This window comes from Arvicola amphibius, chromosome 12 (genome assembly GCF_903992535.2).
Source record: "Arvicola amphibius chromosome 12, mArvAmp1.2, whole genome shotgun sequence".
In the NCBI taxonomy this organism is placed as follows: domain Eukaryota; kingdom Metazoa; phylum Chordata; class Mammalia; order Rodentia; family Cricetidae; genus Arvicola; species Arvicola amphibius.
In genome coordinates, this window is record NC_052058.2 from 66,128,829 (window position 1) to 66,155,845 (window position 27,017).

The window sequence follows — 27,017 nt, forward strand, 5'->3', positions numbered from 1 at the left end:
CAGTACACCACTCCCTAAATTGAGAGTGATGGTACCTTTCAGGATTTATGTTAAAAGTGTTTTCATTTATTGTTAGTTAGCAATTTGTTTCAAATTAATATGAAGACTTCCACTTGATTTGTTTGACAGCATATAATACAGTATATTGAAGGGAAAAATGAACAAAGAATTGCTTATTGGATTTGTTGACAGCTGGTAATGTGAGAGTGTTTGCCTAACATGGGCAAGGACTTGGGTTCAGTCTCCAGCTCCAAAACCAGAAGGAACCAGGGAGTGGGGGCAGGCAGAGAGAAAGAAAAAGTTAATCTGATTTCACATGGAAACTTTACCCTTCTATTAAAATGACTAAATGTCAGTGAGATCTGCCATTCTGACAAGGAGGCGCGATTTAGAAGAAAGAGGAAGAGGTTGAAGGCAGTGAACAGCAGAGGTGACATTTCATGTTTGTCTTCGGTTGCATGTAAGTGAGCTTTGGGGATTGATCTAAAGAAGTTTCATTTATTGATTGATTGCTGCTCAGTAAGTCCATATTTAGCACTAGGTTTTTATATTTTCTCCCATTTTTCTAATATTTTTATAATAGCAGGTAACAAAACTATCAGTAAACAGAAGAATTGCCACATAATATGACATAGTCTGTCCGTCTTTTGACTAATCCTCTCTGTGTAGAATAAGCTTATGTTTTGAAAGGTGAATGTCTCAAGCTGTTCTACTCTTGAGTATTTCTTAGAAAAGACAGAACGTTTTCTATTGAATTTGATTGCATTGTAACAAGGACCTTTAAAAATTCTTGTTTGTTCATTTGTTTGTTTGTTTTTTTAAATTTCTGAGACAGAATCTCACTGTGTAGCTTTGACTGGCTCAGAACTTACTATGTAGACCAGGCTGGCCAGGAACAGATAGAGATCTGCCTGTTTCTGCCTCTGGAGTGAAAAGGTTCACTCTTCTTACTTGGTTCTTAGTAGAGTGATTTAGAAAATATGTTGGGTTTTGACATCACTTAATCAGCTAGTGCAGGTTATTGTGCCTGTCACAGTTTTCTCATCCATAAACTACAGAGAGCAAGATTGTCTTTTTAGAAGGGATATATGGAAGGGAATGAATTGATTAGTATTAAGTGTATAAACAGTGTTGGGGTACATAAGGATACCTTGCTAGATTGTTGAGAATTAGATGTAACAATATTTGAAAGTGCTGAAAGACCTGACCTAAGTAAGAAAGGTTATCGGTGTTACTTTCCATTGTATATGTTTACATGTTTACTCAATATTTTTACATTATACTACCCCCTTTCAATGTCAAAATTTTCTAGAAACCAGTTGATGACAGCTGAGCATTTGGACTCCATTTATGGTGCCTGGGATGTGGCAGAGGTTCATGTGCTGGTTTTAGAATCTTTAAGAGGTGTGCCTTCTTAAAGGTTTAGGTTGTTGAGGATGCTATGTTGGGGAGAGATTCATGTAGTTCTTATGTGATTCAGGTTAGGTTTTTGTTTTGTTTTGTTTTGTTTTTTTCAAGACAGAGTTTCTCTGTAGCTTTGGACATGTCCTGGAATTAACTCTTGTAGACCAGGCTGGCCTCAAACTCAGAAATCAGCCTGCCTCCGAGTGCTATGCACCACCACCGCCCAGCTCAGGTTAGTTCTTGTTAGTGCATTGTTATAAAAAGGCCAAACCAGGCCTTGTCTTGCTCTTTGGCTTCCTGCGTCATCATGTGCTTTTTGCCTGTTCCGTGTGCTATGACATGATACCATCTGCCATGTTTTGAGGTAGCCAGCGTGTCTTCACTTTGTGTGTGCCTGGCTTTGCATCTCCAGAACTGTGAGCTTAGTAAACTCATAAAAATGAAAGTTGTAGCCCCACGCATTTCCTAAACCAACAGCGAGAGTGGCACTACTGCATTTACGTGTCTTCAGCATTGGAATGCATCTTACACGTGCCTCGGTTGTTGGTGATGCTTTTTTTTCTGAAGGATATGAAAAATAACCATGCATTCCTGACCAGAGTTTGATGAAGTAGTATTTTTTAAAAATATCTCTCGAAATGTGAGCCATGAAGTAGTCTGAGATTTGTAGATTAAAAGGAGAATTTATAGGCATGTAGGCATTGTAAAATTTAGTTCCGTTTGAGTTTACTTTTATTTTTATTTTTAGTCTTCTCATCCTATATAATGACAAGCTTGTACTAAGAAGAGTAGCTAGCAGTGTTACATTGTGGTAACTTTTATATTTGACCAAAAATCCAACATGTTTTGCTCAGTTGAATAGTCATAGTATATATTTAGGAAGTCTAGAAAGCAAAACCTTGAAAACATTTTCTCTTTCTAGTGAATGAAAGAGATTGGAATTTTGTATAAAAAAATAATGAAGTTTGGAATAACTGAGGTAGGACTTTGCAATTTGGTATCTCATAAAACTGGAACTGCTTTAAAATAAAAGTAACAATCAGCTAACCCTTAAAATTAAGTGATGAGTCAGTATAGTTTCTAGATGTATTTTAACATGTATTTTGTTAGATGCTGTGGCTCACAGACGTTGAAGTGACATTGTGCCACAGGAATGTATGAATGAGCCATATAGACTTCAGTGGTAGAAGAATGCATCTTATCAGTTTTATTTTTTTTCATCAGAATAGGATCCTTAGACAAAGACATGTTTTAGTCTTCTGTCAGATCTGTTTTAGCATGGGTGTGAGTGACTTTTCAAGGGCATCTGAATTGATGTAAGTTAAATTACAGTAATGGTGGCTTTGACATGGGAATATATTTTTTTATTATTACTAAATAAATAACTTGAAGTTGCCATAGTTTTCCTTTCTATAGTTTTTCTGTATTTTATTTTTTAAATTATTTTTATTTCACATGTATGAGTGTTTTACCTGTATATGTTTGTGTATCACATGTGTGCCTGATACCCACAGCCAGAAGAGGGCTTTAAATCCACTAGGATTTTACACACACACACACACACACACACACACACACACACACAAAGTACACCATGTGGGTGCTGGGAAGCAAACCTAGGTCCTCCAAAAGAGCAGCCAGTTTGCTTTTAGCGCTAACCCATCTGCCCAGCCCCAATAGATTTTTTGTTTGTTTGTTTGTTTTTTAGTTTTTTGAGACGGTTTTTCTGTGTAGCCCTTGCTGTCCTGAAACTAATTTTGTAGACTGGCTGTTCTCAAATTCACAAGGATCTGTCTGCCTTTGCTCCCCGCGGTGTTGGGATTAAAGGCCTGTGCTACCACCACTGGCTAATAGGTTTTTTTTTTTGTTTGGTTGTTTGTTTTGTTTTCTTGTAGGCGAGGCTGGCCTCGGACTCACAGAGATCTGCCTGTCTCTGCCTCCTGAGTGCTGAGATTAAAGACATATGCCACCACAGCCCAGCCATTTTTCTAATTTAAAATTTTAGATTTTATTTATCTATTTTATGTACATATGTGAGTACCTGCATATATGTGTGTGTACCCTGAGTGTGCCGGTACCCACAGAGGCCATAAAGATAGTGCTGAATTTCCTGGAAGCTGAGTTACAGGCAGTTGTGTGTTTTGTGATGTGGGTTCTGGGAGGTGAGCCCAGGTCCTCTGCAGGAGTAGTAAGCGCTCTTAGCCACTGAGCCATCTCTCCAGTCTCACTTTTTTATAGTCTTTAATTTTATGGGAATAAAAATTTACTTTGATAACTAAGCAAAGATGTTACTTATGATCTACTAACAGGTGCATTTGCTTATATAACATTTTTTTTCAAATCTAGCTTGTTGTATTAATTATCTGTTGCATTATGGCAAGTTGTTACAAAATGTAGTGGCTTAAATTAATACACATGTCTCATGGTTTCTGTGTGACAAGAATTTGGGAGCAGCTTAATCAGATGATTCAGTGAAGTTGTCAGTGCTTATCTTGAACTAGAAGTAGTGTAGGGTGGCTCAGTCAGAGGGTTTGCACGTTTGTGCTGCACTTTTTATGAGGCCTCAGCTCTACTACATGGAGATCTTGATAGGGCCACTTGAGGTTTTCTTGGCCGGCTTTCTCAGGAGTGGGTGATACTAGACAGAACAAGAAGAAAAACACTGTATCTTTTGATCTATCTTCAGAAGTTCTACCCTGGCATCTCTGCAATATTCAGTTGCTTACACAAGCCTGCCATCTGTAGTACTGGAGGGGGCTGCACAGAAACACTACTACCAGGAGGCAAGGATTATCAGAGACTCTTTACCACACTTCTTACCAAAACCAAAACCAAAAGGATACAGGAAAAAAATACAGAAGTATATGGGAACAGTCAGAAAATTTGGGACCCAGATGGAAGTTGTTTTAAGAAATAAGGTCTATTTATTATCGTTCTCAAAGAAACATTGATTGTAAAGTGACTAATACTTAGCAATACTTGGGCATGATACTTTGATAACTTTTCTGAGTCTCAGATCTTCAATTGGTTAAGTGGGAGTCATATAATTAAAAAAGACTTGCAAGTTTCTCTTAAAATAATAAAGATATTCATAATATCTGATGATAGGTATTCAGTAAATATAGCTATTATTTTATAATTTTGGTGGTAATCTTCATTGGCATCTTGACTGAATTTCTTTTCATCCAAAAGACATACTACTAGGAGTGTTGGTTAGGGCATTTCCAGAAAGGTTTAATTGAAAACCTACATGATGGTTGGTGGCACCATTATATGGGCTGGGGTTTTATACTGAATAAAAAGGAATAAGAAGGAAGTCACCTGAGTAACAGCATTTATCCTTGTCTGTTTCTGACTGGATGTGATGGGACCAGCCCCTCACATTCCTGTTGCTGTGTTTTCTCTCTGATGAACTCTGTCCTCGGAACCTTTCCCCCTTAACATTGCTTTTGTCAGTTGGTTGTTCAGCAACAACAAAAAAGTAATATGGAAAATTGTTACCTAGAGTATAACTTTTGCCATGATAAACCTGACAGTGTGCGTTGCTGGTTGTTAGTTGATTTGTGGGAGAAATGTGCAGGTGTTTGGAGCTGTGAACTAGAGACAGGCCCCACAGTGTTCTAAGTGGAGCTTACTGGGTCATTTTGGTAGGAGTTCAGAAAAAATCAAAATTCCAGGAGAAATGTGGACAATGGAGGCTTTCCTTCTGAAGTTTCAGAGTGGGGCAAGATTCTATTGGGGAGTTGTTTAGAGGCCATCCATGTTATTTTCTGGCAAAGAATCTGTTTTCCATATGCCTGGATTCTGGTAAGTCAAGTGAGACTTAGGCAAAAGTAATGATCTATAATAATTTATTTGGCAGAGGCAATTTTAAGATAGGATAGTATTGACCTGTGGTGTGGTCACTGCTCTTATCCTGGTTTAGAGGAGAGAGAGTAGCAAGTGGAACTAAAAGATTGACAAGGAAAGAAGTGTGGTTGAGTTTGAAGTTTTAACAAGGAGGGTGCATAGAAAACACCTGCAGTTGTTGAAGAGACACACAGTTAAGGAGAAAACTTTTGCAGTGGGACAATAGGGAAGGTGTCCTGAGGGCAAGACCACACCCATCAAAGGCTCCACTTTAGAAGAATACAAATATTTTGTTTGTATGCTTGTATTTGAATCTTCAGATAAGTGTGTTTTATTTGAAATACTCACAGATATATCAGGAAATTAATAAAGGGCAGGGAGGAGGCTTTCAAAGGAGCTGTCTCAGTTTCTTTTATATTGCTATGAAGAGACCAAGGCAGCTTATGAAAGAGAGCATTTAATTGGGGGTTTGCTTACAGTTTCAGAGGGTGAGTCCATGACCATTATGGTGGGGAACATGACAGCAAGCAGGCAGGCATGGTACTGGAGGACTGATTGAGAGTTCATAGCTTACCCACAAGCAGCAGACAGACAGACAGACAGACACACACACACACACACACACACACACACACACACACACACACGGGGGAGGGGGGAGGGAGAGAGGAGAGAAAGACTGAAAATTGGCTTGGCAGGATAAGAACCCACACACCTCTTCCAACAACACCACACCTAATCCTTCTTAAAACAGTTCCATCAACTAGTGATCAAACATTCAAATATATTAACCTTTGGGGAGTATTCTCATTCAAACCACTGTTTGAGGGAGATAAAAGGAGATAAAATGCAGTGATATAAAGGAGAATAATGGAACAAGGTTTAAATTTGGGTGGGGGGTAGTAATCCAGGGTTCAGAAGGAAATACAGGGTGAGATAACAATAAATACCTTTCAAAAAAGTGATATTGGAATTAACATAGAATTTCCCTGTTTGTATATATACTGTTATATATAGCCCATTATATATATATATATCACATATGCACATATACACACACATAAAAGGAATTAAAGTGGAGTCACCCTCTAACAGAACAACAGTGTCCTCACTATGTACCCAGGTTAACAAATAAAAAAAAAATCAATGCCAAATTTATTTCTTTTGGCATTGTTGTCAAGTGAGATTCCATGCCCCCACCCCAAAAAAACATTAAAGGCTGTTGCCCATGCTATGATTACACTATTGCCAAGGACACCACATTTTTCCCTCTCTCTTTCTTTTTTAAGGGTATTTCCCTGTGTAGTCCTGACCGTCTGGGAACTTGCTCTCTATACTAGGCTAGTCTTGAACTCAGAGATCTGCTTGCCTCTTCCTCCCAAGTGCTGGGAGTAAAGGTATGCTCCACCACTACCCAGTGACATCACATTCTCGAATCATAGAACATGGAGAAAATCAAACTGACTTGGAATCTTCATTCTCACTGGCTAGCTTTTCATAGTTATAAACGGTGCTGTGCTCGCTGCCAGAGGAGAAAAGTAATCATCAGTCTTACCTATCTGTGGACCCAGCAAGCTATTGTAACAGCTGGCCTCGCAAGACATATTCACAGATGGGAGTGACCAACCACTTTCTGATTGCATCTACTCCCACTCCAGAAGATAAAACTCATACTTTGCACCATTACTGGGCCAAGAACCTATGGCTAGATAAGTCATAGGCCCTAGGGGAGAACCTTCTTTCTACTCATCTGCTAAATAGATGTAGTATTCAGTTGATCCTGGTGACTTATTGTTATACCCATGAATAAATGCACCTCTCAAGCCTCATTGGAAAAGCTTTTATTGGCAGTAGATGGTGACTCACATAGAGACTCACAACTGGCCCAGTATACATAGAATAAGAGGCTGTGGAATGCTTATCTCTAGTGTGGGACATGTATGTCATACCTTCTCCTCCCAAGGCTCATGGATTATTTTGGAAGAGGAGGCAGAAAGAGTGTGAGAGCCAGAGGTGGTGGATGGACTACAAAGAAATAGTGTCTTTACCCACACAATGAGGGTAGCTGTACATTGGAGCTCATGATGGTTGTGACAATATGAACAAAATCTGGAGGGCAGTTGGGCGCATAATCCTACCCCTAGTTGTGGAACAATTGTTAGCTTCTGGAAGAGGGAGAGACAGTTTTCTTTAAGAGTGTAGCCCCTGGTAAGTTGACCACATTCCAGTGGAAGACCACACACCGAAGAATATATGGGCAGCACAAATTGGGCTCGATGAATGGAAATAAAAGGACACAAACTAGGGCCAGTAGAGAGGGGGAAGTGGATCTGGAATTGGGGAAGAGAGGGTATTATATCTTTAAAACACATTTTATAGAATTTTACAGAAACTTAAAAAAAAGCAAATTAGTTTAAAAGGAGAGAGACTAAATTGAAAATGCCATTAAGGTGCCCTATTCCAAAACAACTGCCAAGGGAAGTATTTTTCTAGGTTCAGCTGCCAAGATGTACAGAGGGCACCATAGCAATGGCAGAAAGGGGACAGGCTACAACTGGAGCTGACAGCAGGACTTGGCAGTGTTGTACATGTAGTGCTGATTTTGCATGCATATGGAATATAAGACATGGGTCAGAGAGGTTTGCACCAAGATTCCAATCAGTCATTGGGGTTGGGCTGCGTGTGGCAGGGTAGATTACCTGTAAGGATGCCTCGAGAGGCCATTTCATAAAGTTGTGAAGGTGAATCTTAAGTTGCAGTGGAGAAACTAGGATGTTGGAGGCTGTAGGACTATGGAACATTGGTGAAGAAAGCAGAAGGCCTGGTATTGAACAGGCTAAAGAGAGGCTATATGTGCTGTAGGCAGCCGGGCTAAGGGCTGGGACTATCCAAGCCCTTCAGATGCTGGGCATGGAACTGCAAGATTTAGTGTTTGCCCTCTAGGTTCACCTTTCCATTCCTCCCTTTTGGGATGTGAATATTTTTTCTATGTCATTGTATATTAAATGTATGTAATTTGTGTTTTGATTTTACACAAATGGTTAAGAGATTGTCTTGACTTTAAGAAGAAACTTTGGACTTTTGAATAATGTAGGAACTGTAAAGTCTGTGGGAACTTTTGAAATTGGAATGAATGAATGTGTTCATATCCATTCAACTATGGGTATGAGTCTTTTGGGGTCAGGCATGGGTGGAATTTAAAATGATCATTTTAAGTCATGTTGACAAGGGGTGTACTTGTAAGTGTACTTAGTCTTAAATTCAGCTTTCCTGGATTTGGATTTGTCTAGGAGATTCATCTCTGGGTGTTTCTAGAGAGGTTTAACTGAGGAGGGAAAACCTACCCTGAACACAGGTAGCACCATGGGCATGGAGTCTAGACTGAATAAAAAGGGATTTTAAAAAAACCAGTTAAGCATCAGCATTCATCTTCCTCTGCCTCCTGACTTGATAGAATTAACCAACTCTGCCCCTTTCCCACCACCATGTCTTCCTACGATTGATTTTCTTCTCAGACTGTGAGCTGAAGTAGCTCCTAAAATGCTCTTGTCAAGGGTTACCTCACAGAAATGAGAAAAAGGGACTTAGACAATTATTGACAGGTTATTTGTATCTTTAGCTTAATATATATGCAAAACAGTCATCTAAACAATGATTCTCAGACAATTATTTTCAGTTTTAGGGACTTAGACAATTATTGACAGGTTATTTGTATCTTTAGCTTTAATATATATGCAAAACAGTCATCTAAACAATGATTCTCAGACAATTATTTTCAGTTTTAGTTTCTAAATGACTTGATAGCTTTCTTTATTTATTGCAGTGATAATGCACATCTGTTTGGGGGCCAGAGGTTGATGTCAGGTGTCTTTCGCTATTGCTTCCCATCTTAATTTTTGAGGTCGTTGTCTCATTGAATCTGGTACTAGCAGATTCTGATAGACTGGCTGCCCAACAAATCCCTGGGATCCTCCTCGTCTTGCTTCCCCAGTGCAGGTGTGCACTGCCATGCAGGCCTTTTTATGTGAGTCCTGGCGACCAAACACAGATTTTCATGGTTGTGGGGCAGGTACTTTACCAACTGCTGGGGCTGTCTCCCCAGCCTCTCCAGTTTTTCATTCTCACCCATAGTGTACATTCCTACCAACAATTGCCACCAACAGTGTACAGTTGTCTACATTCTTACAGAGATGTTGTTGCTGTTGTAGTAGTAACGCTGTCTTGTTGTGTCTTTGTTTTGTATCCCTTTGATAATGAGTGATGTTAACATTTGTTCATGTGGCTGTTGGCTCTTTGTATCTCTTATTTGGAGAAATAACCTCTTGAAGTCCTTTGAATTAGACATTTTGTGTGTGTGTTTGTGTGTGTGTGTGTGTGTGTGTGTGTGTGATATGTTTGGCTACTATGAATCAAACCCAGGGTCTTATTCATGCTATGCAAGCATTATGCACTGAAGTTATACATCCAGTGCATTGTTGAGAATGTCTGCATTAGCTTTCATATGAGATGCTCATCTGCTGTGTTTTCTTGTAGTCTCCCCCTTCCTTTCTTCCTTTCTTTCTTCTTCTTCTTTTTTTTAATGTGTATGGGTATTTTTACCAGCATATTTATCTGTCTGCCACATGCGTGCGTAGTGTACACAGAGGCCAAAAGAGCGCTGTACACAGAGGCCAGAAGAGGGCTGTACACAGAGGCCAGAAGAGGGCATTGGGTCTCCTGGAACTGGAATTACAGACAGTTATGGGCTACCATGTGGTGCTGGAAATTTAATCTGGGTTTTCTAGATGAGCAGGCAGTGTTCTTAACTGTTGAATCCGCTCTTTAGTCACTTGTAATGTTGTTTTAGCTTTGATATTATAGTTTTGCTGGCTGGAAAGGAGCTAGGAAATTTTCTCTGTATTCTTTTTTATTTTATTTTTTAATAAATATTTGAAGAGGTTTAGTATCGATTCAGCTTTCTTACACATTATATATCTATTCTGATTTTCTGTTTTTTCATGATTTAATATTGGTATGTTTTTATAAATTTCTGGTCAGTACACAGTTGTTTAGTGTTCCGTAGCCCCTTTATTGCTATAAAACCTGTAGCAGTGCTCTCATATCCATTCATGATTTTGCTAACTTCTGGGTTTTTCCATCTACTTAGCTAAAGATTTGCTAGTATTATTGATACTGTCAAAGAAGCATCTTTGCTTTCACTGGATTTTCTCTTGTTTTCCCATTTTATGTTATTTACTTACTCTGATAATTTTATTTCCTTCTGTTAGACTTGGATTTAGTTTGTTCCTCTTTTTATAATTCTTTAGGTTGTAAAGTTAGGTTGTTAGTTTGAGCTTTTTAAAAAAGCTTTTGTAGGTATAAATTTTCCTCTTTGCAACTGCTCTCACTATGTCTCATAAATGTGTGTTTTCCATTTCTAATTTGCTATGTGATTTGCTTGATCCATGAGTTATTTAAGGGAATATTGTTCAGTTTTCACAACTCATGAATTTTGTGATTTTATTAATTTTTTTTTTGCTGATTTCTAAGTTCATTGGAAGAAAGGAAGTATCAAAGAAGATACTATGTACCATCTTTTAATATGTGTTGTATCTAAGTTTGCCACATAAATAAACATGATCCACATTGGACCCCTGAGACACACAACAGCTGCTATGCAGACAGCTCTGAGGACACTAAGCACTTGTCCAGTAGAAACTCAGTATCAGTGTAAACCAATAGAAAGGCAAGATTCTACGAGTTGAACTGTCCTCCCCATCCATCTATGTGTATGACTAGCAATTTCCAGTTTTCTAGAACCTAGAAAAGAAACCCCAATACTTCTACCTCCTCCTCCTCAAACCCATTTCTTTTTTACACATTTGGAGAGATATCATTACACAGGCATGATTGACTATGTATAGGGAGGCAATTGAACTTATTTCCAACACTTTGCCCTCCCCAGAAATTCAGAGCTAGGGCTGAAAGTTTTAACCCTGTAGTCAGTTGTTTTCATTGGCTAGCCTCCATTCTGAAGCTGTTTGAGATTCTCCTCTAACTCCTACCCCTGGAGCGATTTTAGTATTTAAAAGACAGTAAATTCTAAAGGTTTCATGAGTGCCAGCCAAGGACTATAAAGACCAAATACCTATTTTTTATTATATTGCCTTTTCAAATTGCATACAGTGAATCTTACTGAATTTTTTTTTCATTTAAACAAGTAAAGTTTTAATATAGGCAATTTTCTTATACTTTTATAGAACAAAGTGAACAAAAATGGATTAATTTAAAAATTTTAAACTTTATTATTTTGTTAGAGATCTTTTTAGTTAGGCTTGGATAGATATGGAACTAACAGACAAATTATTAAGACAAAGCAAATAGTAAATTCACTTGGGAAGACTAAAATGTGCTAGATGTGAATACTTTTGAAAGAGAATGGGCCACTGTAGAGGTTTATTTATTCCTTTTCTGTATTTATATACTTGAAAACTGTGGGTGGGTGGTTCTGGGGAAGCGCGATTTTGCTTGCCAGGAGACATTTAGCAGTATCGCAGCTGGGAGGTGAGGATTGATGCTGGTGTCTCTAGATGTCACTAGAGATGCTGAGAACTCCTCCTCTTAAATTATTTAGCCCCAAATGTCACTTATATTAAGGTTGAAGAGCTCCGTCATATGCCAGTTTGGGAATTGGCAGTAGTTAGCTGTATTTAAAACTTGAAGTGGTTAAAGTCACTACGTTTATGGCTAGTTCTTCATCCCTTATCTACTTAATGGGTTGAATATTTTGATTTATATGGGAAGCTCTCTTTTCTTTAAATTAGTGCTCTTTCTCTCTTTAAATGGGGGTTTTTTTTGGGTTTTTTTTTTTTTTTTTTTTTTTTTTTTTGGAGAGGGAGTCAGGGAAGCATGTGCCATAGTTCATTTGTGGAAGTCAAGAGGCAGCTTGGGAAGTTGGTTCTCTCCTTCCACCATGTGGGTCCTGAGTTTGAATTCAGGTCGTCTGATTTGGCAGCAGTAGCACTTACCTGCTGAGCTATCTCTCATCTCTGTCCTGAGAAATGCTTCTTATTCCAGCTCCCAACCTACTTATTGAGAAACTACACTGTAACTATCCAAATTACCTAAATATGGTTGTTAGCTAATCTACTGTATAATTTGGGGGAGAAAAAACTATAAAATCCTTGTTCTTTTTATAGTCCTAAGCTTTTTAGAGTTTCACTAATAAACATTTATATCTAAAATAGAAAGATTTCTGGGGATTAGGTATGGTGTCCAAAAGGCAGTGAAAGAGTCAGAGACAGCCCCTGTTCCCACTGTTAGGAGTCGCACAAGAGGACCAAACTATACAACTGTTCTATATATGCAGAGTACCTAGATCAGTCCCTTGTAGGCTCCTTTGTTGTCAGTTCAGTTTCTGTGAGCCCCTGTGAGCCCAGGTTAGTTGGTTCAATAAGTTTTCTTATGGTGTCTTTGACTCCTCTGGCTCCTACAGCCCTTTCTCCCCCTCTTCAGCAAGATTCCCAAACACCACCTAATGTTTGGCTGTGGGTCTGCATGTTCCTATCAGTTGCTGGATGATGACTCTGATGACAATTGGGCTAGGCACCAATCTGGACACAGGAGATGGCCAATTCAGGCTATGTACGTGCTGTTGCTAGGAGTCTTAGCTGGGGTCATCCAGCTAAGTCTGTAACTTCCTGGGAGATTCCCTTGTGCCAGGTTTTTACCTGACCCTGAAATGCCCCCACCTCCACTAGTCTCTTTCAGTATTTTTCCCTGTGCTCCCCCCAACCTGATTGCTCATGTTCCCATCTCCACCCGCCATCAGTCCACTCACGCAATCTCTTTTATTCCCCACATTTTTCTTAATCCAGAGTGTTTTTGATCTTTTAGGTGTGTCTTCATTTTCCGTTGCCCTTTCATTGTAAAGTATATAAATGAACACTCATGAAAGATTGTACAATGTGGGATGGATTATTAAAGTTACCTGAAATAGTTCACTAAATTTTTAATTTAGAAAACTAAATGTGGTTTCTAAATAGTAAAAAAGAATTGTTTAGCTCATGTGCTTTCAGTACAACTTATTTTGTGATTTCATGTATTATGTTTCTTTCTTTCTGATAGGCATTCAAGGATATGTTGTATTCAGCTCAGGACCAGGCACCTTCTGTGGAAGGTAAGGTGAATTAACTTCTAGGTTTAGTCACAGAAAAACCTCATGCTGTACTATAACATGAACACTATAACTTTCTCTATTATGTATGTCTTTTTGGTTTTGATATGACTTTTAAAAAGTATTTTAGCTTTTGTTTGTCTGTTTCACGTTTAACCTTGAATGGTTGTGATAAACCTTTGCTATATTCTTGAGTCATCAGTTATTGATTAGATATAAAGTGCTTCCCTTAGGCTCATATGCAAAGGTTTGATCCTAGTTGGTGACACTATTGTGGGAAATTGTGGCAACTTTTAGAGCTCATCTGGGGCCTATTTGGAGCAAGTAAGTCACTGGGAATATGCCCCGAAATGGCAGACCTTGTCCTCAGCCCCTTCAAGTCTCTCAATGTTCTGCTATGCACTGATCTGCTGTGTTCCACCAGATGCTACCTGCCATGGCAGAACAATAGAGCTAGCCAGTCATGGACTAAAGCCTCAGAAACTGTGAGCTGAAATCAACCTTTCTTCCTTTTAAATTGTTTGTCTTGGGTATTTGGCACAGTGACAAAAAAAAAAAAAAAAAAAAAAAACCTGACAAACACATCATCTTAGGACTGTGAAACATATTGGTTTAGTGGAAGGTTTTTCTGTTGCCTTCGTCAACCAGTAGTGTGTGAAGTCCTTCTGCATATGTGTTGCTTTTATTGGTTAATAAATAAAGAAGCTACTTTGGTCTGTGATAGGACAGAATAGAACTAGGCTGGGAAAACTAAACTGAATGCTGGGAGAAAGTAGGCGGAGTCAGTGAGAAGCCATGTAGCCCTGCCGGAGACAGACGCCAGGCACTAGATAGAACTTTATCCAGTAAGCCACAGCCAATGGAGATGGAGATGGGTTAGTTTAGGATACAAGAGCTAGCCAATACAAGCTAGAGCTAATAGGCCAAACAGTGATTTAATTAATTCAGTTTCTGTGTGGTTATTTCAAGTCTGGGGTGGCCGGGAATGGATGAGCAGCCTCCTACAACACCTCAGTGTTTATATCCATCCATCCATGAAGTCTTAGTCCATAATTAGTTAAACCAATACAACTTTTCTGCTTATACAGTATATGAAGCTGTATCAACAAAGTCTAAGACAAGATTTTAGCTTCAACTTTTTTTCATTTATGTCTTGCAGTGGTGGGGCATGCCATTGTATACTTACACAAAGGTCACTGTGTGGGTCGCAGGGATTGAACTCAGGTCTCCAGACTTGGCAGCAGTGTCTTTACCCACTGAGCCATCTCACCAGCCTCAAGCGTCAACATTTTTAAAGGGAAATATTTATTAGGACTTCATGATATCTAAAAGTCCTTTTGTCTTCATTCTTTTTTTCTTTCCCCCACAGGCCTTAAGTTTTAGTAGAGTAAAAAGCTTTGATGCCAGAGAGGAGTATTTTTATATTAAACTGGCAATTACCAGTTATGTCTCACATGCAGCAAACCAGGGGTTCTTTTTATTTATATAATTTACATAATTGTCTGAGTTTACAAACAAACAAAAAAAAGCAGCACTTTGTCCCTATCTCAGACTAATTGAAATAGGATCATGGGGTGGAACATAGGCATTGTAATGCTTGGGGTAGGTATGCTAGATACCATAAGGTTTTATGCAGCTGCCAGAAGCTAAATTTTAAACCATTTTCCAGTGATTCTCATGTATATTGTATAACTACAGTAATGTCAGTTTAGTTCATACTACCCTTCTAGACATTAATTAGCACATAAGTTAATAGGTTTCTTAAATTCATTGATAATTTGGTTAGTTTATTTATATAAGGAATTGATATGGGATTCTTCTCTGTATGCCATGAATATATTTTACCATTGGATAATAAAAAGAACCTGCTTTGACCAATGACTCAGGCGTATTTGTAGTTAACTCTTGCTTCTTTTTTGTTTTTGTTTTTTTTCGAGACAGGGTTTCCCTGTAGTTTCTAGAGTCTGTCCTGGAACTAGCTCTTGTAGACCAGGCTGGCCTCGAACTCAGAGATCCGCCTGCCTCTGCCTCCCGAGTGCTGGGGTTAAAGGTGTGCACCACCACTGCCCGGCTCTTACTTCTTAAATTAACCCATTTCTGTTAGTCTGTGTATTGCCACACGACTGTGGCATTACCTCATTTTCTACATGTCTTCTTTCCTCAGTGACTAGCTGGGGTCTTTCTCATTCAGCAGCTACATGGCCTCTTCCTGACTCCACCTTCTTTCTGCCTGCATTCAGTTTGGCTTTCCCACCTACCTATATTCTTCCCTGCCATAGTCCAAAGTAGCCTTTTATTAACCAGTGGTAATAAAACCTAGTCACAGCATACAGAGGGGAATCCCACATTAAGGATTTTTTTTTAAAGACAGTGTCTCATATAGCCATGGCTGACCTCAAACTCACCAGATAACCTGAACTACCTTAAACTGGATCCTTCTACCTCTGCTCCCTGAGCATTGGGATTATAAGCATTTGTTATCACTGTAGCATGAATTCTAAATTGTCTTAATAATAAAAACCCAGTTATTAGGGGATGAAGGCTGAAGAATCAGAGAAGCAGAGCAGCCAGCCACCAGAGTTCTTACCTCTACCAGTGCTCAGACCAAAAGGAAGATCATGTCCTCAGACTGCATTCTCAGACTGTCCTCAGACTGACTGCCTCAGACTGACTACCTCAGACTATGTATGAGCTTCTGTCTCCTCCTGCCTTATAGTCCTCTCTCTTCCCAGCCATTTCCCTTCCTGTCTCTACCTCCCTAGTGCTAGGATTAAAGGTATGTGGCTCCGCCGGGCGGTGGTGGCGCACGCCTTTAATCCCAGCACTCGGGAGGCAGAGGCAGGCGGATCTCTGTGAGTTCGAGACCAGCCTGGTCTACAAGAGCTAGTTCCAGGACAGGCTCCAAAGCCACAGAGAAACCCTGTCTCGAAAAACCAAAAAAAAAAAAAAAAAAAAAGGTATGTGGCTCCCAAATACTGGGATTAAAGGTGTGATTCACCACCGCCCAGGTGTTTTTCTTTTAGACTGGATCAATTATCCTAGGCTGGCCTTGAACTCACAGAGATCCCTCTGCCCAGACTCTGGTGAGTTTGAGGTCAGCCATGGCTATATGAGACACTGTCTTTAAAAAAAAATCCTTAATGTGGGATTCCCCTCTGTATGCTGTGACTAGGTTTTATTACCACTGGTTAATAAAAGGCTACTTTGGACTATGGCAGGGAAGAATATAGGTAGGTGGGAAAGCCAAACTGAATGCAGGCAGAAAGAAGGTGGAGTCAGGGAGAGGCCATGTAGCTGCTGAATCCAGAGTGCTGGGATTAAAGGTGTGCGCCACCACTGTCTGGTGTCTGTGGCTAACTAGTGGCTTAGCTTTGAACTCTTATGTTGAGGCAAGCTTTATTTGTTAGATTACAAGCAAAATATCACTACACATTGCATCTTGTCATATATAAAAAATGTTTTTTAATAATATCTAATGGATATTTATTTTTAAAATGTTTATTATTGAATAAGTAAAAGCTGTACTATGTTATTTAGATATGTTAAATGTTTATAGCTTATTGTTAAGATTAAAGAACATTTATAAAATTTGTGAATTTGTCTAATTCTCTAAATGCAGTCTTTGAAAAGATTTAAGGTAGCACCAGAGCAAGTTTCTAATAAGATTATAGTAAGTTATATAATAATAACTACCGTAGATATGAAAGAAGTAACAGCTGAGGAAATCTGAGTAAATTTTGGACTTTGACTAATAATAACATAACATTATTATTAATTATTAATTGTGGTAAACTGTTATATAAGATGCTCATGACAGGAAATGGGTGGGGTAGATGGAAACACTTTGTACTATCTTTGTCACTTTTTTGGTAAATTTAAAACTATTTTAAATTGAAAATTTTATTTTAAAAGAAAATAGATACCATAAGGTTTTATGCAGCTGCCAGAAGCTAAATGTAGATTGAACTTTGCAGTTTTTTAAGGTTCTAAGGATAGGATAAAGAATATAATTTCAAAGTGCACATGAAAGGGTCATGGAAATGGCTCAGAAGTAAAGGTGCTTACCATGCAAGCCAGATGACCTGAGTCTGATTTCTGGAGCCCAGGTAAAGGTGGAAGAGAGAGCTAACACTACAGAGTTGTTCTCTGACCTAATGCACATGTTGTGGCATGTGCCTCCACATACATACATCATGCATACATCCACAATATCAAGATTTTTTTAAATTTAAACATGCATGAGGCAGATATTTACTAGTTGCTTAGGAAAGGCCAACTTCGAGCAATAAATAAAAGGTTTTCTTTGACCTCTATGAAGAATATTTGGTTTATATGGTGGATAGGATCTCTAATAACAGTTTCCCAGAAAGCATGAGATACTGAGTTTCACAAGGTTGCTTCCTATGATCCAAGGATGCAATCTAAAATTGTATTACTATGATCCACAAGTGCCCTATCTGGTTTTATGTTGATTTCACCTCCTGTACCCTCCACTTGCTTGCTAGCTCCAGCTTTGCCTTCCTTTCTGTCTCTAAGTCTGGCCAAGCTTGGACTTGTATTAGAGCTCTAAGTATGGGCCACTTGTGCCTACCTCTAGAATACAAATCTTTCGAGATCAAGATTTTATGTGTTTGTTTTGTTTTTCTTTCCTTCTCCTGTGGGTGGACTTTTCTGCCCCACAAGCCATGCCCCAGATATCCACACAGAAACTTAATATTAGTTATAGATGCTTGAGTGATAGCTTAAGTTTGTTTTTAGCTAGCTCTTATAACTTAAATTAATGCATTTCTATTAATCTGTGTGCTGCCCCGAGGCCTGTTTATCTCATGTACCTACTTGCTATCCTGTTCAGACTCCCGTGACTCCTCCCTTCTTCTTCCCAGTGTTCTCGCTGCCCACAAAATACTGCCTAGTTATTGGCCAGTCAGGTCTTTATTAGCAATGAGAGCAACACAACAATGCACAGAGGATTATTCCACAGTATTCTCCTTTAGAAGACATGATTTTACCTGCTGCTTAGATGATCGGACATTTTGTTTGTTGTGTTTTATGATGTTGATGTAATTTGAAGTGACAAATAGCTTTCTTTAAAATGAGTAAAACACATGAGGCGAGATCCTAATTTTGTGACACTATATTGTTTTGATGCCCAAGGCATGACAAATTATTGAGACTATATTTTCTTTGCAGGAGGACACTGTTTCTTTGTGCTTTAATATTTTGATATATCTCCTTTCAAAGATATGTGAAGTGTAGGTATTTGATTTGAAAGATCACATGTGAGCTGTTAGGCTTTTTTTTTTCTCTCAGTGTAGTTAAAAATTTAAATGATACTGAATTAAGGTAGAAAGAATGGCCATTTTCCTTTTCACTATTTAGTAATGCATTCCTCTTGGTGGGAAATATACTTAGCCAACCTTAGCTAAATACAGCTAGTTCATTAGTTTAAAACAGCTATCTGACTTGATGTAAGTAACTGTCTATCAGCCTATTCTGTGTTTTTCTAATATTTTTTCTTTAATCTCACCGCCTCTCCAATCTTATACATGGTTTTGTTAGAGCATTTAAGCCTTCGATCTGTTTATTTTTGATTAGCAGATGTGTTACAGTTTCCCTAAGCTCCTTAAGATTCCCCTCTTAGTAGTGCTGAAGATAAAAGTATGCTTGTAAATAATTCATTCTGATTATCTGCTTGAATGAACAGAGTCCACTTCAGGCATTTTCTTGTGTCTCACCTCTGTCCCTAGATCTTTGCTTTTTTTTTTTTTAGCAGATGTGAGCTTTTTTCTCTGAAGATTGAACTGTATTTCTAAAATTCATGAAGTAGTTTCTGCATGTGTAGGATTACTGTGAAGTGTACATCCATAATGTTACTTTTCCATGATGTTTATAATCTGGTCTCATAGTCCCCAGTTTCTTTTTTATTAGGTTGTCTCATTATCTCTAAATTTTGTTTTTTATAGGTTTTATGACGCAGAAATAAAATCTTTGACGTTTATAAAAGAAAGAGCTATGTTAATACACCTTTTCAGCTGGGCAGCTGCGAAGAGTAGCTTTTCCTGTTTGGGTGATGGTTTTTGTCATTATGTTTTCAAAAATCCTGTGCTTGAGATGAGTTTGTTGTAAGAGAAGACTAATTTAGGGGGTGGTAATGGAATGCTCAGATTATTTCTAGCAACTATTTTTTTGAGAACCGTGAAGAAATAAATATGACTAAGAATTGAAAATTGAGATAAGACCCAAACCATCTATTATGATTTCTTTAAGATTTTTTTATTCTTTTCATTAACTTCTGTTAGAAAGGATATAAAACCCTGATTGATGCCTCAAGTCATGAAATTGAGTTAAGGGCATGCCTTATTTTCTTCATCTCATGTTTATTTTGGAAAAGGATTGCATATTCATTTCATTTGCAGTGTAAAGTGACAGCTTGTAGATGAAAACGACTTAGTCCTCAGAAAACTGGTCTTGTGTGTGTGTTCTTGGGAGATGCTGCCAACCTCAGTGTGTTTGGTAATAGAGTGCTTCTGAAGAACAAATAGCATTTCTGTTCCAAAGATGAACTATCTACTCTTTTGCAGAAAGTGAATTAGAGATAATTTAATGCTCATTCGTAGACATTAACTAATCATATAAATAGGTAACAGAATTCTATTATAAAAATAAATGCAACTCAGTAGACTATAGATGGGATACTGGAGGAAATGAAATGTTTCTAATGCAGGTTTTTAATCTTGGTGATCCTGCAGAGTCAAGTACCTTTAGTATAACATAAAGCGTCACCATTATCAAACAGTGCTGTTTCTTAAGCTTATAAGAACAGCACAGAACAGACATTAAAAGTGTGTGCTTGCATGTAAGATAAGTCACTTAGAAAAATATAGTGAATGGATAGGATCTACCATGTGATAAAAATTCTACAAGCACCATTTATTTGCTGCTAGTACAGAATTTACATTAAAAAAATCCAAATGGGCAGTGGTGGCATACACTTTTTATCCCAGCATTTGGGAGGCAGAAGCAGGTGGATTTCTGAGTTCATAGCCAGTCAGGTCTACACAGTGAGTTTCAGGACAGCCAGGGCAATACAGAGAAACCCTGTCTGGAAAAAATTGAACAAAAATCTAGGACTGGCAAGATGATTCAGTAGGTGCCATACAACCCTGATGACCTGTTTGGTTTCTATAACCCACAGAAAAGTTAAAGCAGAGAATTAACTCCTGAAAGTTGCCCTTTGACCTCCATGTTCATGCCATGGCATGTACACACACACATGCACACGTCACACACACAAACACCAATAAACATAAATAACAAATTTTAAAAAATCCGAATGCTGGCATTATCCAGAATAATGTAGCAGGTATGATAGTATTAATTCTCAGTTTGCCAGAATTTAGAATCACCTGGGAGGTAGGCATCCAGACAGGTCTGTGTGGGACTTTTGGATTACATTAATAAATGTAAGTAAGAAGCCATATCTTTTTTTGTTTGTTTTGTTTTGATTTAGGGTCTAACTATGTATCCCTGGCTGTCCTGGAATTCACTATGTAGACCAGTTGGTTTTAAACTCAAATATATCTGCCTCTGCCTCCTGAATGCTGGGATTAAAGGTGTGTACCACTGTGCCTGGTTGAGAAGACCCATCTTCATTGTGGACATAACCTGAGCTGTATAAATGGAGAAAGGAAACTGAGCATGAGATTACTTGTGTTCATTCCTCTTTGTTCCTGATTGTGGGTGTCATGTGACCAGCTACCTCAAGCTCCATAGGCTGTGACTAGGAGGCTGTGCAAGCCTGTAACCACCAGCAGATAGAGCTGTGAACTAAAATAAACCTTTTCTCCCTAAGTTGTATATGTCAGAGTCATCATAGCAACGGGAAAATAAACTAAGATAGCAAGTTTATAATTATTAGAAGTTTGAACTATTTTCACTGAAACATATGTCTTGCATTAATGCTTTACATCCCATATTTATACTAAAAATTTATATACAAATGAAACTACAGTCAGTACCTGATTGCTATTTCCCCACTTTTCTAATTCTAGACTGGGACCCATATAGACCTTGCCAATTTATGATGGAATCTTGACTCTTTTATTTGCTTCCAGGAAGGTTTTCTTCCTGTAGAAACTGCATACTGGGCTCTTTTTTATTGTGATTTCTGTTGGGCTGTTCATTGAAATAAAATAAATACATGTATATACCTGAAAACATAAAAAGATAAACCACATGTGTGTCTGTTTAAAAAGCAAAATACTTTATTAAATATTAGATTCTTAGTCTACTTTGGATTTGAAAAAGTGTGTGTTACTTGAAATGTGATACTTTTTAGATTGAGTAATATTCTCGAGTAGCAACCACAAGCTCAGGTCCTTAGGACTGGAGTGTGGAGGATAAGGAATTCATATTGATTACATTTTCATTTTCTTAGTCATAGGGTGCGAGGTGAAACATTCATTTGCTTTCACAGGAACCCCTGGGAAGAAAAGTCGCCCCTATGTCAGCTGGAAGCAATCTTGGATGACGACGCCCCCCCCCTCCCAATAAAGTTTACCCTCAGATTTAGGGACACTAACTGGCGGCTGGTATAGGGTGGTCGGGTTGTGGAAGGCTTTATATGGACTCAGGGGTATAATTTATGTGTATATCTATATGTAAAAAAAAAAAAAAAAAAAAAAAAAAAAAAAAAAAAAAAAAAAAAAAAAAAGGGGAGGGGGAGGGAGGGATTAACTGGTGATCTGAAGGAATAATTGATTTTTGTGAGTTATTGTTTTTCTTTTTTTTAAAAAAAAAACTATATGAGTGTTGATTCTTGTATATTGATATATTGAACATTATATGAGAGTATGATACCACCTCTGTTTGAAACAATTGTTATATTGACATTGTTTACTATATTGCAATGTACATCTCTACCTCTGATATTATTTATGTAATGACATTGTTTACCATATTGCACTGTACATTTCTACCTCAGATATTATTTATGTAAGGACCCTGTTTACATTTGGAAATCATTGTCTTCATTTTTTGCACAGTCGTCTATTCTATTAGTCATACAGTTACATAAGTGTTGAGAATTATATGTTGGTCATATTTATATTTAGGACAATCAGGTTTTTTAGACACATAGAGGTTGTATTTAGTATAGATAGCATAATCTTCAACCTCTTTGAAGAACTGTAGAACATGGCCTTTAATCTAACCTACAGTTTTGTATTTTTGAGACACAATCACTCCTGGCAACAATGCTCTACTCCCGAGAGAACGTTGAGCACCAAAGACACTCCACTGGGAGTTTGTCTTCTACTTGGCAGAACTGGCCTTGGGGCAAAGAAAAGCCCATACCTCCATTACTGACTAAAGTACAAAATATCCATAAGTGGATAAAACAGAATTGTCTTATCTTGCCAAGACAGGATAGGATAGTTCTACTAAAGGTTCCTTGCCATTGTATAATGGTATGTCAGGTTTTTTCAGGCCTCAGCCAAAGTTGGTTGCCTCAACATTGCTATCAAGACTTCGTGTGGTTGCCCAGGTAGTCAATTGTCTCTGTCTTCTGTTGCACATTTTGGAAGTTTCTCATTTGTGCTTCCTGGTTGCTTTGGTAATTTTACTCTCCTTCTCAGATCTTTGATGGGGTTGAAGATTAGATAATGGTAGCTACCTTCTAGATTATTTAGACTTCTCAAAGTAGAGTGATTAGAAAAATTCTTCGTTATATACTTCTCGCCTGATATTGTTTACTTTTTGTAATTTTATATGATCAGTTCCCATTGTATATAGTTGTATTTGGTTTCTGAATCTGTCTTATTTAGACAAAAAAGGGGAGATGTTGGGGCAGCTGGCCCAATCCCTGCGTTCAGGGGCGTGGCTGCTCCAGCGGGGTAGCCATGCCCCTTAAATAGGATTGGGGAGCCGGAAGGCGCCCCGTTCGTTTGCCCTGCGGTCACTCCGCTGGACCCTTGGTTCTGTAAGTTCCCTTATCTCCCTTTGTATTAAACTTGAATAATTATAAAAGGACTATTTTTGGTTATTTCCAATCTTCGCCGCATCAATTGAGTGGCAATTTGTGGCTCTTGATGAGAAACTGACCTGCTATATGTTTGTTGCAAGAGGTGCACTCAGTGGGATTGGAAGAGGAAATTGAATTTATATTGGTGTGTTATCACATGCAATTAATTTTGCATATATACCAGAGGAACATGAATATTTTTCCAGGTTGAAATATCTGTGCTCAGACATAGTGTGATAAATATATTTTAGAGTTTTGTTCTACAATCACTGTGCAGTTTTAAAATATGAAATTCTCACTAGGTTTTTCATAAACTACAGGGAAACCCTGTCTCGAAAAACAAAAAAAACAAAAACAAAAACAATGAGAAAAAATAACTGTGTGCATTTCTTTACAAAGACTAGATCAGAATAAGGTAATTCGTATGGTGAAATGTACTATTTGCATATTTTTGGTTTTTTCCTATAATAAAAAAATACAGATCTCTGTGTGTTAGTAAAGTGTCGTTATCTTTTAAGACTCCAGCAACTTTTTGCTTTAAAAAAAGTCATGATTCACTTATGACATGGTAAATAACATTATGACAGAAAAAGTTAAGAGTATAAAATAATATTGTAGATTAGAAAAATATATATCTTCATGGGCATTTTATCCAGTGACCACAAAATCATCTTATTTTTAAGTGAAGAAGTGGGAGGATGCTTAGTAGACGAGATGGGATTTTAATCGGATCTTGAAGAAAGAGCCTTCTAGGCAGAAGGAAATTATATAAAATCCATACTTGTAAGTTAAGCGCTTGGGAGACTTGAGACTTGAAGATTGTGAGTTCAAGGTCAAACATCAGAGGTACTATGTCTCAAAAACAATTGCAATTAAGAAACAGGTTACCAAAAAACACAAAGCAAAAACTATTGTCAGTAAGCAAATTAGTAACTGTGAAACTGTCAAATCATTTTGTTGCCTGTCATATTAACTTTGTCTTTATGCTGTTGTATTTTATTAAACAGATTTGTGTTTGTGTAGAAATAATGGTACTTTTGGCATAGTTAGTATAACCCTTGGCTTCTGTAGCTTTCACATATACTGAGAATGTAGTCAACACCACAGTTGTGATCTTTGGGCAAACCAATTACTTTTGTCTTTTAACATTCCTACATACTTAGTTCTGTTTTATAGAATGCACTAGTAACTCCTTCTCCTTTAAGGCCCAGCTAAAAGTCGTGTCCTTTTTAAGGATACTGTATTACCGTATATTTTTAAATGCTGCTTATGTAATATAATGTGTATGGAGACCAGAAAAATTAATGAGATTACAGTGTACAGTTACAGGTGGTGGTCCAGGCCTGTAATCTTAGCCCATTAGAAATGGAGGCAGGAAGATCCTGTTTTAAAGCCAGTCTAGGCTACAGTAAATAGAAGTCTAGCCTGAGCTACATCTAAGACTCTATATAACCTAGTTTCTTCCTCCAAAATGTTCAGGGCACTAAATAGCTGACATGGTCTTATATCATTCATGGCATATAAATCCCTAAACAAAGTGGCCGACAAAGCCTGGAGAACTGAAAACCATTATCCAAACTTTTAGATTAGGTTCCCTCAGAGAAAAGCCTTTATAGCTATTGCTGTGTGTGTGTGTGTGTGTGTGTGTGTGTGTGTGTGTACATATATAATTTGTGTGTGTATTTTGTTTTTTGTTTTTTTAAAGACTGTGTAGCTCTGGCCATCCTGGAACTTGCTCTGTAGACCAGGCTGTTCTCAAACTCAGAGATCCGCCTGTTTCTGCCTCCATAGTGCTAGGATTAAAGCCATGTGCCACCACTGCTTACATAGTGAAAATCACTAGTTGGTAGATGAGAGAGTAAGTGGTAGGAAGCGCTCAGTGATACATTCCACATATGCAGTGCAGTCCTAGAGATCCAGTTTTGAGCAATACCAAGTAATGTTTGGCTTTCTTCAGGAGCTACATAATGGACTGGGTTGTGTTTTGGGCACCTAATGCTCATATTTACTTGAATGTTATTTGACTGCTGGAGAAGGTTGTCAGTTTATTGGGTGTGGTAGCGGTGCAATTTAAGCTTCATTATGCCTCCTTTGGTTTGTGTCAAGGCCATAATAGCTGTCAACTAATTAATTTTATTGATCAGCAAGGCTCCTAATTGGATTTAGAAGACCATTTGCTCCAAGACTAATAATTACCCTGGCCTTTCAAACCTTTTGTTCTGGAGTCAAGTTAACTTCTAGTCCTAGAGGATCACTGTTTTTGTAAGAAATGTGAGATGATAAGGAGCAAAACTAAGGCGTTTGTGAGTGGTTTACTATTATCCATCCTTATAATGCATTTGCCCCTCTGTAAGTGGTTTACTATTAGCCATCCTTATAAGGATTCGCCCCTCTTCAGTACAGGGTTAATTTATTGCTACACCTATTACTATTATTACTCTGGTTTTCAGATATGTTTTCTGTCTCCTGAATGTAACTTGAAAAAGTAATACCTTTGTTATATAAGCTCCTAGAAATAAGTATGGCCATGTGATGAGTGGCTGCTCTCATGGTCATTGACATGTTTGTATGTGTCATTAAGAAGGTTCTTTTAGAGGTTTCAACACTGTATGTTGGACATGCTCAAATTTTTTTCGTATACTTAATTGGGACAGTCTTAAGTATTTTTTCTTTCTTAAAACATGAATTAAATTTATTGATGTATCTTTATTTTTCTGCTTTATTTTCATTTGGTTAGGTTTGGAGTAGGACTCCAGAGTGATTAAAGAGCTGTCTAGGGCTCTGTGGTGGTGCAGATCTATAACCCCAGCACTTGGGAAGCCAAGGCAGGAGAAAGTCTGAGGATACCTGTATGATATAGTAAGACTCAGACTCAACAAAACTGAAAGAAAGATTAAAAACTGCTCTCTGGGTGATCAAGGGACACAGGGATAGAGGGAATAGAGGGGAGCTCAGGAAGAAACCCTGACACCTGGAGGTGCAGAGCGGCTTCTCAGAGGTCCCTGGGCTCTGGAGGTTCTTGTTCTTGCCTGAGGGAGAGCATTTCTAACAGGTAACTGTCTGGGACTGTCAGTGTTTAGAGGTGAGCCAGATGCTCATCCATCTTTTTGTTGAGCTTTACCTTACTATCTAAGAATTGGGTCCCTAGGATGTCACAGAGATTGGGGTCTGGGTGGACAGAACTCAGGGTATGACACTTGACAAGGTTGAGGTTCTTCTTCAAGTTTGTATTGGCTTCTGAGGTACTGAGGGTTTTGACTTCCTGAAGAGGGCATCATGAAGCTCCTGCCCTGGTTTTGTATGCTGGAGGTGCTTGGTACCCTTGTGCTTTAGATCCAGTGAGTTGGGGAGGTCATGGTTGTTGAATAATAATAGGTCAACCAAAGGTATGAATACACACCCACATCTCCAATTGTTTGCATGAAGGGTGTGTGTGTGTGTGTGTGTGTGTGTGTGTGTGTAAGATATATTGGTGTAGTTTTATGTTGTTTTGCTTTTAATTCCCCCTTTTTTGAATTGGGTTAATGTTGGTAGCGTAAATAAGTTAGGATCTTCCCTCTATTTTGTGTTGTAGACTTTTTGTATAGA

The 27,017-nt window shown here is 38.2% G+C and overlaps 1 protein-coding gene across 1 annotated transcript in view; it reads left to right on the plus strand.

The window, feature by feature from the left end:
• Xpr1 (xenotropic and polytropic retrovirus receptor 1) overlaps positions 1 to 27,017 on the plus strand; it is a 148,858-nt gene that overhangs the window by 17,016 nt on the left and 104,825 nt on the right. Inside the window, exon 2 of the mRNA XM_038349545.1 lies at positions 13,360 to 13,411. Within this exon, the coding sequence (XP_038205473.1) occupies positions 13,360 to 13,411 (52 nt within the window). The remainder of the gene's footprint in view (positions 1 to 13,359; positions 13,412 to 27,017) is intronic.